The 15,911-nt window shown below is 39.0% G+C and overlaps 1 protein-coding gene across 2 annotated transcripts; it reads left to right on the top strand.

The window, feature by feature from the left end:
* Positions 1-1,760: 1,760 nt before the first annotated feature.
* On the top strand, positions 1,761-15,573 carry capn3b (calpain 3b; the record flags this gene model as incomplete). Of its 2 annotated transcripts, XM_080047399.1 has the most annotated exons (23): positions 1,761-2,078; positions 4,157-4,226; positions 4,879-4,997; positions 6,118-6,251; positions 7,034-7,202; positions 8,163-8,246; positions 8,359-8,450; positions 8,649-8,726; positions 9,419-9,579; positions 9,969-10,138; positions 10,260-10,271; positions 10,457-10,665; positions 11,122-11,158; positions 11,855-11,878; positions 12,126-12,212; positions 13,128-13,205; positions 13,317-13,374; positions 13,473-13,537; positions 14,105-14,173; positions 14,277-14,355; positions 14,452-14,568; positions 14,722-14,780; positions 15,469-15,573. In XM_080047399.1, the coding sequence occupies 23 exons, from the start codon at positions 1,761-1,763 to the stop codon at positions 15,493-15,495; spliced, it is 2,316 nt and encodes a 771-aa protein (XP_079903525.1). In that variant the 3' UTR covers positions 15,496-15,573. The 2 variants fall into 2 exon arrangements, with proteins under 2 accessions (XP_079903525.1, XP_079903524.1); XM_080047398.1 differs by lacking the exon at positions 10,260-10,271.
* Between the last annotated feature and the right edge of the window lie 338 nt (positions 15,574-15,911).

Here is a 15,911-nt window from a genome sequence, read left to right as displayed (position 1 = left end):
TATTTGGGTTATCTTCATATGGAGATCAAATGTGCATAATCTATGTATTCTGATCAAGATATTCCCTACTGCAGTGGTTTAAAATGAGCATAGCAGCAAGTTATTAATTATACATGATATAGTCTATGGCTTACTCTATTTTGTGTTCCTATGTGTCAATTAGCAGGTACAAGGAATTTGCCATGGTCTGATGGTGCTTACAAACAAACATACAATACACATAAACACAAAGAAAGCAGGGCAAGTCCAATAATATAAATACAAATATGCAACATAAAACTAAATCTATGATCTAAAAAGAAGAGCTGTACAATTAAGCAGAGTAAGTGAAAATTATATGTATAAACACAGTTTATACATAAGCTGTTACTTAGGTATCATCTAACTTTGTGGCTTTGGCCTATTTATTATTTCAGTTCACACACTTATCACACCTTATTGTCAATTTAGTAGCTATTCTGGTGCTCTCAAACAACGCCATGGAATTGTAGAAGTCGACATGGACTTTTAGTGCATATTATTGGCTCAAAAGTGGTCTTGATATCTAATGTTGACCTGTCAGCCTCATCTTGATCATTGTAGTTTATATTGTGCACAGTATCATTCCAGCATAGGAGTGCTTGCTAATTTTAAGGGGCAAATAGTATAGGAAATGGGGTACATGTGGGGTCTGGTGATCAGTAGCAGACCATGCAGCTAATATAGTCATGATTGCATGATCTAACCAAAATTCTCTGCAGCAAATAATCTAAAATATCATCTGAAATAATAATATTGAAAGATTAAATGCAGTCGACCATCATTGTTTTTTGCCAGCAAGAGTATTCTTAATTTGATGGGGAATGCACAATAAAAAAATAATATCTATAACATAATATGTGAGTGAGCTTTACCATGTGACACTATCAGTTTTACTGCACAACTTTTCCTGGTTGATACTGAAACCATAGTGTAGGTTTCCCGTCAAACCTGGCAACCCCCACGCCCTATTCTTATTTGTTATGAGCACGGATTGACAGAGAACTAGACCAACTGAACACTGAATTACCAGTATGATTAATGGTCTGTTTAGTCAGCCTCTAGAGACCGTGGATGAGGAGGTAAATGTCAAGACGTCTTTACTTAGCCACTAGGTGTCAATCTAAATGAGATATTTTAGATTTTAAAGCAGTTTTGATTTGATTGCAAAGGATTTCACTTGTCTTATGCATTCAAATAATGAAATTAAGCTTGAATAATGAGTAATTATCAGTCATTTTTAGATGTATTGATTCATAAACAAAAATTATTATTTGACTGACTTATATTATATATAATTTTTTCCAATAACATTGCTCCAACAACGTTCCCTAAGTTTATCATCTGCTGTATTTCCAGTTAGATGTGCAGACGTTGGACAGACCTTTGAACATTATGTTGCGGGTTGGGGTCTCTATCTTTGAGAAGCCTCCTCCCCTCCTGTTAAGAGGCCTATATTTAGGTCCATCCAGCTCAAGGGGACACACACCAGTGACCGTGGGCGTGCTGGTGTGAGAAGCTGTTTGGTTGGTGACTGGACATGAGTAAGCTAGTGACAGCATTTCCAGCAAATAAAGGGAACTGAAAAGTTCTCATCAAAATCAGAGAGGATACAGGAAGTTTATTTTGCAATCCCACTCTCTTGATTCTGCAAATAAGGAGGGACTCTTGCTTTTTTTCTTTGCACTTCACACTGACTTTGAGACAGGAACCCCAAAGGCTGTGTGGCGTTCACTGATACGATGGGGGACGAGAAACACAAAGGTATGGTGCCTGTTGTTGAAGAGACGGAGGTGAGAGTGCTTCATGAAATGGAAGCATCAGTGGGGCACGATGACAAAGAAGATTACCCTCTGGCCGGCTCTAACTCCATCTACTCGGCCATCCTGAGCAGGAACGAGGCTGTGAAGGATGCCAAGCGCCTCAAGACTTTCTTGGAACTGCGAGACAAATATGTGAAGAAGAAGGTTCTGTTTGAAGACCCACTGTTCCCCGCCAACGACGCCTCACTCTTCTACAGCCACAAGCCCCCCATGAAGTTTGAGTGGAAACGGCCCTCGGTGAGTGCCAGTCTTTTTGTCATCATGTCCTCCAAGCTTCAGTTACACTTAACACAAACACATGTCCTATCGACAATCCCAGTGTATCTCATCACTTCCTCCACAACGCATGGGGTGGTGGTGTGTCAAGTTGGTATGGCTGCATGTTTGTGGATGCATAGCTCCGGGTTATCGCCTTCTACAATCACAAACAGCTGACTCGCACACAGGAGGAAGCCCTCTGCCAGTGCTGAGGAAAACATATTGGTATGCTCAGGGTTGGAGCCTCTGAGTGCAGGACTTTGGCAAAAGACATTTACTTTAGTTTGGCATGGAGAGAGACTCACGTCCTTGACTGAAAGTACCTGCAACACACTGATACAGTCGTCAACACTAATACACAGAAATCAAGAGACCACAAATTACCCAACACTTACGTAATTATAAGTCCTGCCTTCAAAATCTTCCAAGAAGTTTGGAAGTAAAATGCACTATAGGTACAAGTTCTCCTAAAGCAGAATGACTCCTTTCAGAGGTTATATTTGGCCTATAGGCCTTTTGGTGGATTGTAATAATTATTAATACTTACAGTAAGTAGCATTGTGGTAATGTTTAAGTCAAGGTGGAACTATTTAATGATATAATATATAATAATAATATATTATATAAAACATTTATAGGCTACTCAGGAAAAGTAAAAAATACCTCAACATTTTAGCCTACAGCCTATGGCCTAGTAGACCTACACATGTGTAAAGTTACTTTCAAACTCTGTCCTTACTAACATGAACAGTGTACACAAAATAGTTAATCAATTTCAGTTGTATTTGATTGGTGTCAAGATTAATAATTATAAAATGGCCTTTTTCCACTCACATTAGTGTAAATCAAGTCTAAATGATACATGTTTAGTTATTTCTGGTGAATGACAAACTGAACATAGAAGTGATTTTATTTTCAAATATCTGCTCTGTAGTAAACAAACCCAACATGAACCTGAAGCCTGATTGATGCATACAGGCTGATGATAAATAGCTGAGATGAGTGATACATGAATACCGTGCTGGGGTCAGCAGCGGAGCTATCTCTAATTTCGGAACGGAGGCTGCATTTTTAGACGTGTTACGGTAAATTGTGTAATGAAGGGGAACAGAGTGGGACACTTTAAACTTGATATCTGATATTTGTATCCTCTATAACCGCTGAAAACAGTTTTTAACCTGCTTGGTCATTGTGCATGTTTAACTTTATCCTTTGAATGACCTGTATGACCTGTAGATGTCTAAAGAGGTGAAAGTATCCAATATTTCCCTGGGGAAAAAAATCATCTTCTGACCTCCTCAGATTACCCTGTGATCCTTTGGAGGACCTTAATCCTCAAGTTGGGAACCACTTTTAAACAACACAATGTAATCATTCTCTTTCACAACAACAAGCAATATGTATTGATAAACAATGCTCGGCCACATCAGCATAAACATATCTATTAATAAGAGAGGCATAAAGCATAAAGTCAGTTTCAATAGACGTGTGAATACATAGCATTGATTGAGGTTAAGTTAAGACAACAGTCAATCACTCTGCTGCGATGGAGGTATACGTAGTTATGAGGTGAGGGCTTCTCTGCATTCAGCACGGGGTTATCACTTGTTCAGGGGACTATAGGGTCACGACCAGGGGACCTCCAACAGCTGCCTCCTCATAAATATGCAGCCAATGCAGAGGGGATTTCATGGTCCCAGCCGGTCCAACCCTTTCCAACTCGCTTTCGGTTTCAGGGTTCAAGCCCTCGCAATGTCAACCATGTCAAGAGTAGATTTGTAGATACAGATTTTTTTATTTACATTGTACAGTTCAAGGGTTGAAACCGTACTATGAGAAATACTAGGTAGAAGAGAATCTAGAAGAAAAAGTTCCTTATACAAAGATATTATATTCTTAAATTGGAGCCAAGATTCTTAAACACAAAAAGCCTTGCGAGAATTTTGTCTGAATAATGTAATACAACTTATATGATTTTTTATAATGAGACTCTGATTTCTTAACATGCTCAAAAACCCCTCAAACACTTTCTCTCTCTCTCTCTTTTCCCATAACAGGAAATAGGTGAAAACCCACACTTCATCATAGATGGAGCCCACAGGACAGACATCTGTCAAGGAGAATTGGGTAACATTTCAACCGTTTCTGCTTTCAAACCGGTGGTTCAAAAGTTCAAATGAAGTACACCATCCCGACTGGGAATGTGGGCTTTGATTCAGTATTTTGATGCATAAACTTATCTGGTCCATACTTTCCCTGATTCTCTCGTCCTCTGTGCATACTCAAACAAGACATTACCCTTTTTTCTAATAACTAAAGCCTACATGTTCATAATACTGAAAAAGAAAATAAGAAAATTATAGTAAAGTAGGGTACCGACCATCAAAAATGTAAGAAAAGAACTGAAGAAATACACCTGCTTTAGGTGCCTGATGGATTTCAACAAACAGTTTTGCAGTTGAAGTTTTAAATAGTGTTGAAAGTCACACGAGTCTCAGCTATAGGCAGCTCTCTGTACCTTATGTACAAGCAGAAACAGCCCTGTTAGGGGACATGGCAAATAAATAAAATATCTTTCACAGCTTAGATTGCACTCAAAATATCTGTATCCATGATCACAGCGGGGAATACGCTTAACAGCTGCAATGACGAATGAAAATTATACTGAGATAACTGACACCTGCATTAATGTGACTTTAATCTGTGACAACTGTGCAGGCTTTATGACAGCGTGCTTGGATCAGGTGTGTTTTATGGCTCATGAATCTGCCGTTGACAGGTGACTGCTGGCTGCTGGCTGCTATCGCCTGTCTGACAGTCAACGAGAAGCTGCTCTACAGAGTGATTCCTACCGACCAGAGCTTCACCGAGAACTACGCCGGCATCTTCCATTTCCAGGTTTCTAAGTGGACATTTTGCAAATTGTGAAATACACAGCTGAACTTTCGGATAAATAAACGGGTTTTCTTGTACTGACTAATAATCACAAAATGCAGTTTAGAAAGAAAGCTGCCTATCAGAGTCTTCTGTCTTTAAGATTTGAATAGATTCAAATAAAAAGTAAAACTAAGTATGTCAAATTCATCTTTTATGTGTAAACTTTTACATTAAACATATACACTATGCCCTATCCCGACTTCCTCACATGGAACTTGATGGTTTTAGCTTTATATTTACCATACAGTCATGATAGGAAGAAAAACAAGTAAGCGTATTTGTGTTTGTCTCAGAATGTCGACTAACATTTTAACTAGTCCTTTAATATCAGCCCTTATATTATTATGTTGTTACTGCTAGCAATATTGAAAAAAAAAATGTTTAACCAAGACCTTGCTTAACAGATGTGAATTAACTTATGTTATAAATGCTTCTCCTCTGAATCTTCAAGGGTCAGAACAATTTATCGTCCGGCCGATTCAATAGGCCAATTATAGCCTATCTCAGAATTATCAACATCGGACGATTTTCTATTTAATTCTTTTTATCAAGCAATCCTGTTTACTGAAATGCGTTGCTGCCCTGGAGGTAGCCTAAATGAATAGCATTAAGGCTATAGCCTATTTACAGCAGCAGCAGCAGCAGCAGGTGTGTTGTGATACATTGGATTCATTGACAGTTCCCCCTTCAACCAATAGCAGAGACATTGCTTATATTTTCACTGTTAATGACTTGCAGTAAGATGAACTACTTAATGTCTGAGTTTAAAAATGCTCCATGTCACTTTAGACATAATTGTAACACTTGTTTTTTTAGACAGTTTATATTACAATAAAGAAAAAGTTCATGTACACATTTTTGACAAAGTATTTATACATCTATATTTAAGGGTTAAAAAAGTATTTTTTATATAGCCTATATATTTTTGGGAACATTTTTTAAATTCAATCGGCCGATTAATCGGTAATCGGATTAATCAGATTTTTTTCTGCATATAATTGGTATTGGCATCGGCCCCCAAAAAATCCATAATCTGTCCCTAGAATCTTCACTGACTTTCTGTGTATTTTCTTATGGTCAGTTCTGGCGTTATGGCGAATGGATCGATGTGGTTGTGGACGACCGCATCCCCACCTGCAACAACAAGCTGGTTTTCACCAAATCATTTCGGAAGAACGAGTACTGGAGTGCTCTTTTGGAAAAAGCCTATGCCAAGTAAGCAAAGTCTATTAATGTCCAGGGCAAAGTGGGGTCGTGCAGCTCTCTGCATCGTCGTTTCACATGATGTCAAATCATTCAGCCAGGTTCAGGTTTCGTATACATCATTCACTGGAACAAGTTTGGCATTGAGCCTGGGTCTCAGTATTGCTATACAAATTAAAGTTACAGATGGTGGACTTGAAATCATCTCATGTGTAAAATGCAAGTTCACCTTAAACTGTATCTATTGAGAAAAAGTAAAAATCAAGGTAAAGCCACTTGATTAAAGAAAATCTGTCAAACCAGATGATTGACACCTGAACCCACTGACTTCTCAAGTCGCTGGCACAGCATTTCTTGCGCTTATTTTAAGTGAAAATTTGTTTTCGAATCAAATTTTGTGCTAAATGTCTCATTAAGGTGTATGTTTTTGCAGCATAGGAATAGACATAACGGCACACACACACACACACACACACACACACACACACACACACACACACACACACACACACACACACACACACACACACACACACACACACACACACACACTCACACACTCACACACTCACACACACACACACACACACACACACACACACACACACACACACACACACACACACACACACACACACACACACACACACACACACACACACACACACACACACACACACACACACCTCCCTCCTCATGTTTCCCCAATTTGCTGGAGACACTCCAAATAAATCCAAGCCATGGAGAACACATGTCAGCACATTGCCCATAAATGAGTGACCTCTCTCTCTCAGGTTGCATGGCTCCTATGAAGCACTCAAAGGGGGGAACACGTTGGAAGCCATGGAGGACTTCACGGGAGGAGTGACAGAGTTCTTTGAGTTGGCAGAGGCGCCCAAAGACATGTACGGCATCATGAGCAAGGCACTGCAGAGAGGCTCGCTGATGGGCTGCTCCATAGATGTGAGTGGTAATGATGACAGCAATGAAATGAAGTGCACAGGGATGTAAACAAACACAAATGCAAGAAAACAAAGATGGTTCATAAGATGAACCGTGCAGCAACACAACGGCTTTCAAATTCATCTCCAACTATAGGAAAGGATATAAGGGACATTGTATCTAAAAATAAATCAAAATAAAGTGTAAAGTATTGAAAGTAAAACAACTCCATGCAGAAAACTAACTTTTTTTTACTGTGATATAGCCTATTAATGTACATCGAGAGATTTTTATTACTGATGTATGATCTGCTGATTATTTTCTCCAGTTTCTTAAAATCCAGAAAATAGAGAGAGATGCCGTCACAATTCGCAGAGGCACCTCCACAATGCCTGTTTTGTCCAACCAACAGTCAAAATCTCAAAATTATGAAAAAATGAATTGAAATTATTTGATTTGTTAGGGGTAAAAGTAGTTTTTGTTTTTGTATGAAAGATCACTTAATCGATTATCAAAATAGCCAATTAATATTCTATCAATCGAAAAATAAATTAATCGACCAATTGATCATTTCAGCGGTACACATAAACTGTGTGGTAGTTTAGTTTATAACAATAGATTTTAAAATGTTAACTTGTAATAGCAAATGTTTTCTGTACACAAATCTTAATTTACAAAGTAACCTTACTATAAGTTGTCCAGATAAATGTAGCAAAGTTAAAAGTCCAATATTTAATGTTTCTTAGTACAAATTGGTATGAAAAGATACTTTACTTGTTATTTTACTTGTTTAAATGTTTGTAGTTACATTCCATCACTGTCAATATCCCGCTTACACATCTTTTTAAAAACGTTATTTAAGGAAAGCTAGATATAACTTTTAAATCCACAACAAATGAAGGCATTACAATAATATTTTAACAACACATATTGCCTCACATTCCAGTCTGTTTTGTTCTGACATGAACCTGTGTCTGTCAGATTTTTTCAGCCGCTGACTTAGAGACTCGGACTGATCAGGGCCTGATCCGGGGTCATGCTTATTCCATTATCGGCCTGGCTGAGGTACAGTAAAATCTCCACTTACTGTAAAAGATGATGTTATATTGTTTAAAATCATATTTTATATTGTTTGAAATCAGATTTTATATTGTTTGAGAGATTTTTTGTTTTGTAGTGCGACGAGGTTGGCAAGAACACCAAAATTCAGCTGATTCGCTTGCGCAATCCCTGGGGCTTTGTGCTGTTTAAGGGGCCGTGGGCTCCAAAGTAAGATTTCATCTGAGACCTGTGAAAAATGTTTCATACATATATATATATATACTATATATATGCAAATAATTATGTTTACGTGCAACAGCATGCATCTGTATAGAAAGCGATGACATATATTAGTAAACTCAGGATGAGCCTCTCTTTCTTAATGCTGTGGTGAACGTATATTAATATGATTCTGTGTTCCCATAGTTCAGATGAATGGGAGACCCTTTCCATCGCAGACAGGGAAAACCTGAAAAAACAGACTGTGGAGACGAGTGAGTTCTGGTGAGTAGAACCTTTACTTTAATATCCTTCAGCGCTTTATTCCACAGGGAAATTTTAAGCACAAATACACACACAAATAAGTAATAATTTCATTTGTCCTGTAAGAGTATCAACCTCAGTTGTACTCTTAATGTTGCAATAGCATGCAAACATGCAATACATTAGCTTAGCATACTCAAATCCTTATGTTCAATGTTCCTAATAAAATATAAATCACATTTTTTCTGTAGGCTACTTGCATCGCACAAGATGTAACACATTGTTTCTCAGGAATTGCCTCTTCTGATGGTGGAATTGATGTTTCACTGGCAAAAAACTGATCTATTAATATGGAAAATATTTCCGGTGATATATTACTATATATATTTATAACAATAATTGTACTTATCATTAGCATGTTAGCATTTTGATTTGAATCTAAGCTGAGCCTAAATATGCCTGAGGAAGACACAAAACAACTCACTCTCAGCCACTTTACATTTTTTGCCCTACTACTGAATATTACATAACTACTACTGAAAATTACATAAAACTTAAACACTATAGTAGTTTTTAAGTTTTGTTCCAAGTGTTTTACACATTACACATTTTTGCGTGATTTTTATTCATTTAGCCCAATCAGAAATGTGCCCAAAGTGGCTTCACAATCTGTTCATTTCTCCTGCAGCTTCCTCTTTCATGTTCCCTTCCAGGATGTCGTTTGATGACTTCAAGAGGAACTTCACAAAGCTGGAGATGTGTAACCTGACCCCTGACACACTGCAGGGTAATGAGAGAAACAGCTGGACGGTGTCGGTCAACGAGGGCCGCTGGGTCAGAGGCAGCTCGGCAGGCGGCTGCAGGAACTTCCCAGGTAGACCTTCAACTTTTTAATATCAACGTTTCCTCTTAAAGGTGGAGTCAGCGATCCTGGAGAACGCTTGTTGACAACATCACTTTTTGTCAAAATCAGTCAATATTTCCTGATCTGCTACCTGTCTGTACTGTGTGCGCCGCTATTGTGTTACAATACACAGCCTTGGCTCTGTAAACGGGTATGTAAACAAAGGGGATGTAAACAAAGGGGGCACACCGTAACTCGCCAGCAACATGCCCATTTACAGGGCCTCTGTTTTAACTCACTGACTCCACCTTTAAAGCCAATATTGATCCAAGTCTTTACGTCCCACATGGCCCATGTGCCTTGACTCAGAATGTAATCATGTGGCCCCATGTTGCCTATGTACTTTCTGTGTTCCACAGACACGTTCTGGACCAACCCTCAGTACCGGCTGCAGCTGTTTGAGGAGGATGACGACCCAGAGGAAGGACAGGTGGTCTGCACTGTGGTGGTGGCTCTGATGCAGAAAGGCCGGAGGATGCAGCGCCATCAGGGGGCCAAGTTCCTCACCATCGGATTTTCCATCTATGAGGTGCTGATCACGGGACCCCTAAATCCCAGATTCGCACCAATTTCCCCCGATTTCCACCTTTACATTGGATAAACTATAATGCTCATCACTTAACTCCTTGTTTTACTCTTTGTCTTCGCAGGTGCCGAAGGAGGTATGCCCATCTCGGAGAAGGATATTATTTTGATGAAGTCAGCACTTGAACTGTATCTCCTGAGTGTGTGTGTGTGTGTGTGTGTGTGTGTGTGTGCGATTGAATAATAATTGAATAATGTGTCTGTCAATTTAGGTTTATTTGATTTTAAATGTCAGAAAATTGTGGTTTATTTCCGTCCGTAGTCACTTGGACAGAATCAACATCTGCAGAAGGACTTCTTCCTGTACACGGCCTCCAAAGCCAAATGTAAGAGCTACATTAACCTGCGGGAGGTGACGGAGCGGATCCGACTGCCTCCGGGAGAGTACGTCATCATCCCCACCACCTTTCAATCCCATCAGGAGGGAGAGTTCATTCTCAGGGTCTTCTCCGAGAAGCAGAGCACCTCAGAGTGAGGGTCACACACAAACACAAACACCCACCCACACCCACCCACACACACACGCACGCACGCACGCACGCACGCGCGCGCGCGCGCACACACACACACACACACACACACACACACACACACACACAGAGAATCAACGACATTGTTAAAATATGCAATTACTTCCTGCTTGTTTTTGTCTCGTCCGTGCTGTCTTAAATGTGAACACTTCAATTGTCATCTCCCCCACCCAATGTCATGTCTTTCACCTGTCTTGTCCTGTATTGCATCACGTAAATAAAAAATAATATTAATAAAAATAAAATAATATGAGTAATGGTCCCTGCTGGTGGCTGTATTTTTAAGTGGTGCCGCAGATGTTATTTTTGGGGTGATTGGTGACAGTAAAAAAAAAAAAAAATGAGGGGCGTTATGGGAATAGCAAGAATCCTAAAGTGTCTTCTTTTTCCCTCACAGAGAGGCGGAGGACGCGATCGGCTCTGACCAAACTCAGGTTTGCAATGTGATAGGAGAAGTAGTGGGGTCAAAATATACTGTATGTTCATTCTGACTGATATTGCGGTGGTGAAACGACACAAAACAGAGGAGCAGGCTCACTTTTTATGTCTACAGAATGCAGAATAATTTTTTAACATGGCCTCGAAACAATTTCAGTGTCCAGTTGATGACTGTTCTGCAGTCCTCATATTACTCCAATTGTTTCAATTCAATTTCAGTTGTATGTATTTATATAGCACTAAATCACAACAGAAGTGATCTCATGGACATTTATTACTATCGAGCAGGTTTTGACCATACTCTTTGATTGATAGATACCCATGATACACATGAGCATCCCCGCTGGACCAACTTTTTTCTGTTGCAACAGACTTGAAGTCTTGCTATTTAACTTTCTAAATTGAACAGAGAGATTGGGACATATAGATGTTCTCCCTTACATTCATCTTAGATAACAGCAGGTGTGTATGCAGAGCAGATGCCTTCTTACTTTAATACGAGACACAGTTTCACACCCCACTATCAGTTTGAATATGATATATTGTATATTCCATTTGTCTGTCTTGTCCCAATTCATTCTGTTCTCATTGTTTCTTTCACCACAATACTGACTAACAGACTTTGCAAGAGTTTTCCTCCTTTTCCCATCTCATTTCATCCTTCTGTTCTTCCTTGTCTTATTGGCCTCCAGCAAGACAAGAGAAAAAAAGCAAAGGTACCGCATGTATGCATGTGGCAATAACATTTTTAGTAGATTGCTTTTAAAACTCTGCTTCTCTCCATCATATGTCGGCTATTGGCAATGTCGCTAGTTACAGTTTGTGCCATGATGCCATCACATACTGTAGATAGACTGATAACCATTGGAATGACGTCAAACTAACTCTCTTTTTTCTGTTCTCTTTCTCTTTTTTAACCCCTTCTCTCCTCTTGCCAACCACTGCCATTACCCACATGCCCAGCCTATTGTATTTGTGTCAGACAGAGCACGAGCCAACAAAGAAATCGAGCATGACGGCATTCTGGGGGAAAAGAAGAAGAAACCAAAGGTATAATCACCTCATGTATATACTGTATACGACTGTTATTGTTGAGCCTGAACTCCACCAGACACGACAGACATTCAGCGAATAGCTCAGAGTGACCTTTGCCCTGACGTAACTTCTGGAGACTGACGACTCTGAAATGCAATCTTCACCGGGTCAAATAACATCCCTGGGAATAAAACAATTGAGGTCAGAGCCAAGCGATCTCCCGTGGCTCTGCAGCACCTGTTTTCCTGTAAGGCCTCAGTGTACACTCTCGCCTACGTGTTTATAACTCTCCCTATTGCGCGGCTCTCCTCTGGCACTGTAAGGAAATGCATCCAGAGCTTATCAATCAGCACATCCATAGGGCTATTTATAGAGCAGCAAGGAACAGGCTGAGGAAATGGAAAAAAATAGTTGCAGTATTTTATAGGATTTCTTTTCACCAAATTAATCTGTTTGTAGAAATACATGTATGCGGATAGCCATAGTTTTTGCTCTGTATGTCATATGCTGAGAGTATTTTCTGTAATGACAGACATTAAAGTTTTCTGAATGATTAAAAAAAATAAAATAACAATCAACATGTAGAATCTAAAGAAATGTTAACCAACTTCTGTAGAGCAGACACACTGGCATTTGCTACAGCTAATTTAATTAATTATTAAAACAATTCTATGTTAATGCACACACTCCTTAGAAATAGAGTGTATTGTATCACATGAAACAAATATGAAGCTAAATGTAAACATAACTGAGAAGTTAGGCGTGCTAAAGGCTAACTAGCAAGTAAGGTGTCTTTTACATTTTTCCAAACATAGTATAATCGTACTGAAAGGCATTAAATGTACAACTAATAAAACTGAAACTTACCTTTAATTGGTTGTACCAATAGCTCTCTTAAAAAAAAAATCTTATTTCTTATCTGTCCCTCAGCGAAAACTACTTGAACCAGAGGAGGAGACTGAAGAGGAGAAACAGTTCAGAGGCATTTACCAAAAGATTGCTGGTGAGGTGAGTGAACAGAGATGATAAGTAACAACACAGGACATAATGTGAATATCTGTCTGAGTGTAATCATTGAGTTGATTATGCAAAACAAATGGTCCCCGCTTCCTCCTTCAGGACATGCAGATCTGTGCCAACGAACTCAAGATGGTCATGAAGAATGTGTTCACCAAACGTGAGCACACTGGAAGGATTAAGATCATTATTATTATTATTATTATAGTCTGTTACATATTCAGATCATTCATACAGAGCATTTCCCTTTTCCCACAGATAAAGAAATAAAGACAGAGGGGTTCAGCCTTGAGACATGTCGGAGTATGATCGCCCTGATGGATGTATCCTTTCAGCTGGTTAAAGCCAGTGTGTCAACAGTGGCACGGAAAATGTCGAAGCTTACCTGAATAGTACAGATTAAAATGTATTTATTGAAGGCAATGCAGGAGGTAAGGAAGTATTCAGATCTTAATCCTGCAATTATATAGAATGTTGCTTTAAATAGGAAAACATCACCAAGAAAATGGTTAGAATTTAAAAAAAAAACACAATGCAGTAAAAGGTTCTCTGTGAATGGTATACTATATATTATATATATCATTAGATCATTTTTACTCAAGCATTATGTGAAAACAGGATTTTACTGGTTAAGTTGGTGGAGATCATTTTTATCTATTCTGTATAGGACTGCAACAAATACTTTGGATTTAGTTCGATTAATTGTTTTGGTTTGTACAAGCACTTGAAATTTGTAATTGAGTAAATGTAGTATGTTACATTGGTGATATTCAAAATCTCCCACATTCCCTAGTAAAAGCAATGCAAAAAAACAAAACAATTTAAAAGCACCTTTTAAGCTGGCTTCACTGCTTGAGTTGGTAGTTCCATAATAACTGACCCTCTCTCAGACCGATGGGACGGGAAAGCTGAACCTGCAGGAGTTCAAACACTTGTGGAAGAAGATCAAAGCCTGGCAGGTGGGGACAGTGAACCATGCAGCCTCGGGCTTCTGCTTATATATATATTTGATTTAATATTACACATTTTCATCTGACTGTCTGTCTCTTCCTGTGTTTGCAGTTGATCTTCAAACGTTATGATCAAGACAAATCCTCCTCCATCAGCAGCTTTGAGATGAGGAACGCTGTCAATGATGCAGGTTAGTAGCCCGAATGACAGTGCCTGTAATAATATGAAGCACTGTGAGGGTGTTCCCATGCATACCATTCATTAAAGCATAAATTTCTACACGAAGGGTTTCACCTCAACAACCAGTTGTACGACATCATAGCCATGCGATACGCAGACGAACACGTCAACATCGACTTTGACAGCTACATCTGCTGTCTCGTGAGGCTAGAGGGCATGTTCAGTGAGTACATACCACACCTGAGCGTGTGCATTATAAGAAAATATCGTTGAGAGAATTCAATTACTGTGTGGTATCAGGATACTAACGGAAAATGGCACAGTTGATATTTCATAGAAACCTCAGGATTTAACCTGGAGGTTGTGTCTCTTGCAGGAGCTTTCAATGCGTTTGACAAAGACGGAGATGGAATAATCAAACTCAATGTCCTGGAGGTGAGTCTGTCTTATGCCGTGTTTCTGTCCATGTCTAAATGATGTTGCACGTAGTATTACGTATAATGTCTTTGTGATGAAACTAAACACAAAACAAGTTTTTGTTCCTGCAATGTTAGATAAAATTATATTACATTATACTTCAAGTTCTTATACATTTTTATAAATGAATCCTTATTTAATTAATCCTAAAAAGACCAAAATTATCATAGAGACCTCACTGCTTGGTTCTATCCAATTCAACAAAACACAAAAGTAACCTTTTCATTTAAATATACTATATACTGTAGCGGACCTTATACTGTATATGCATGCAGTATGCATACAATTGTGACACACTATTTCATGATAACACAACGCAGTGAACTTTGACCATCTTGTTAATTTATGAGTCGCAGTCCAAAGCGCTGGTTGTGTGCAGAGGATTGTGGGTCAGAGTAGCCAAAAAAGCCTGCCGGCTAACATACTGCAAAATGGGACCATATGCATATGACATCCATGTTTTGTGATATAGGACATCCTTAAATCTTTCTGACATACTAATTTGTATGAAAATGTGTGTTAGAAACCACATTTCACAGAGGCAGAAACGGTTTAATTTGCTTTCATAACTATGTAAAGTGTCTTGTGAGTATCCTATTAAAATATCCCTTTGTGCATGTTATTATTTCTTCCGCTCTCTCTCCAGTGGCTTCAGTTGACCATGTATTCTTGAGTTGCCTTTTGGACCCCTCCTGATGTTGCTGCAGACGGTCTGTGCTCCTGGACGGCCTCTTCATTCTTTCGTGACTACAACAAAATCTCAATCTCAAAAGTCAAAATCGGAGGTTTGACGATTTCACCAGTTTAGGTGGTATTTAGATTTCTGTTTGGAACGGTTTGGACTAACGATAGTAGAAAGTAATGAATCCGATTCTTGAAACGTTGCCATTTTTCGAGACTCTGCTGTGCTGAAGATGAAGCCTGATACTCATGTTACATCAGTGTTTGGCATGAAGCAAGGAGAGGCTGTAATAATGTGAACCGATGTTTTCGAGTCGACCTTTGTTGCTGGAGATCTTATGTTGCAAACAATACATGGTTAGTAGTTCAAAGCTTTGTATCTTATTTGAATAGAAGAACTTAAGTGGA

This window comes from Ammodytes marinus, assembly GCF_949987685.1.
Source record: "Ammodytes marinus genome assembly, chromosome: 19".
Lineage (NCBI taxonomy): Eukaryota > Metazoa > Chordata > Actinopteri > Uranoscopiformes > Ammodytidae > Ammodytes > Ammodytes marinus.
This window is presented reverse-complemented; position numbering and strand designations above follow the sequence as displayed.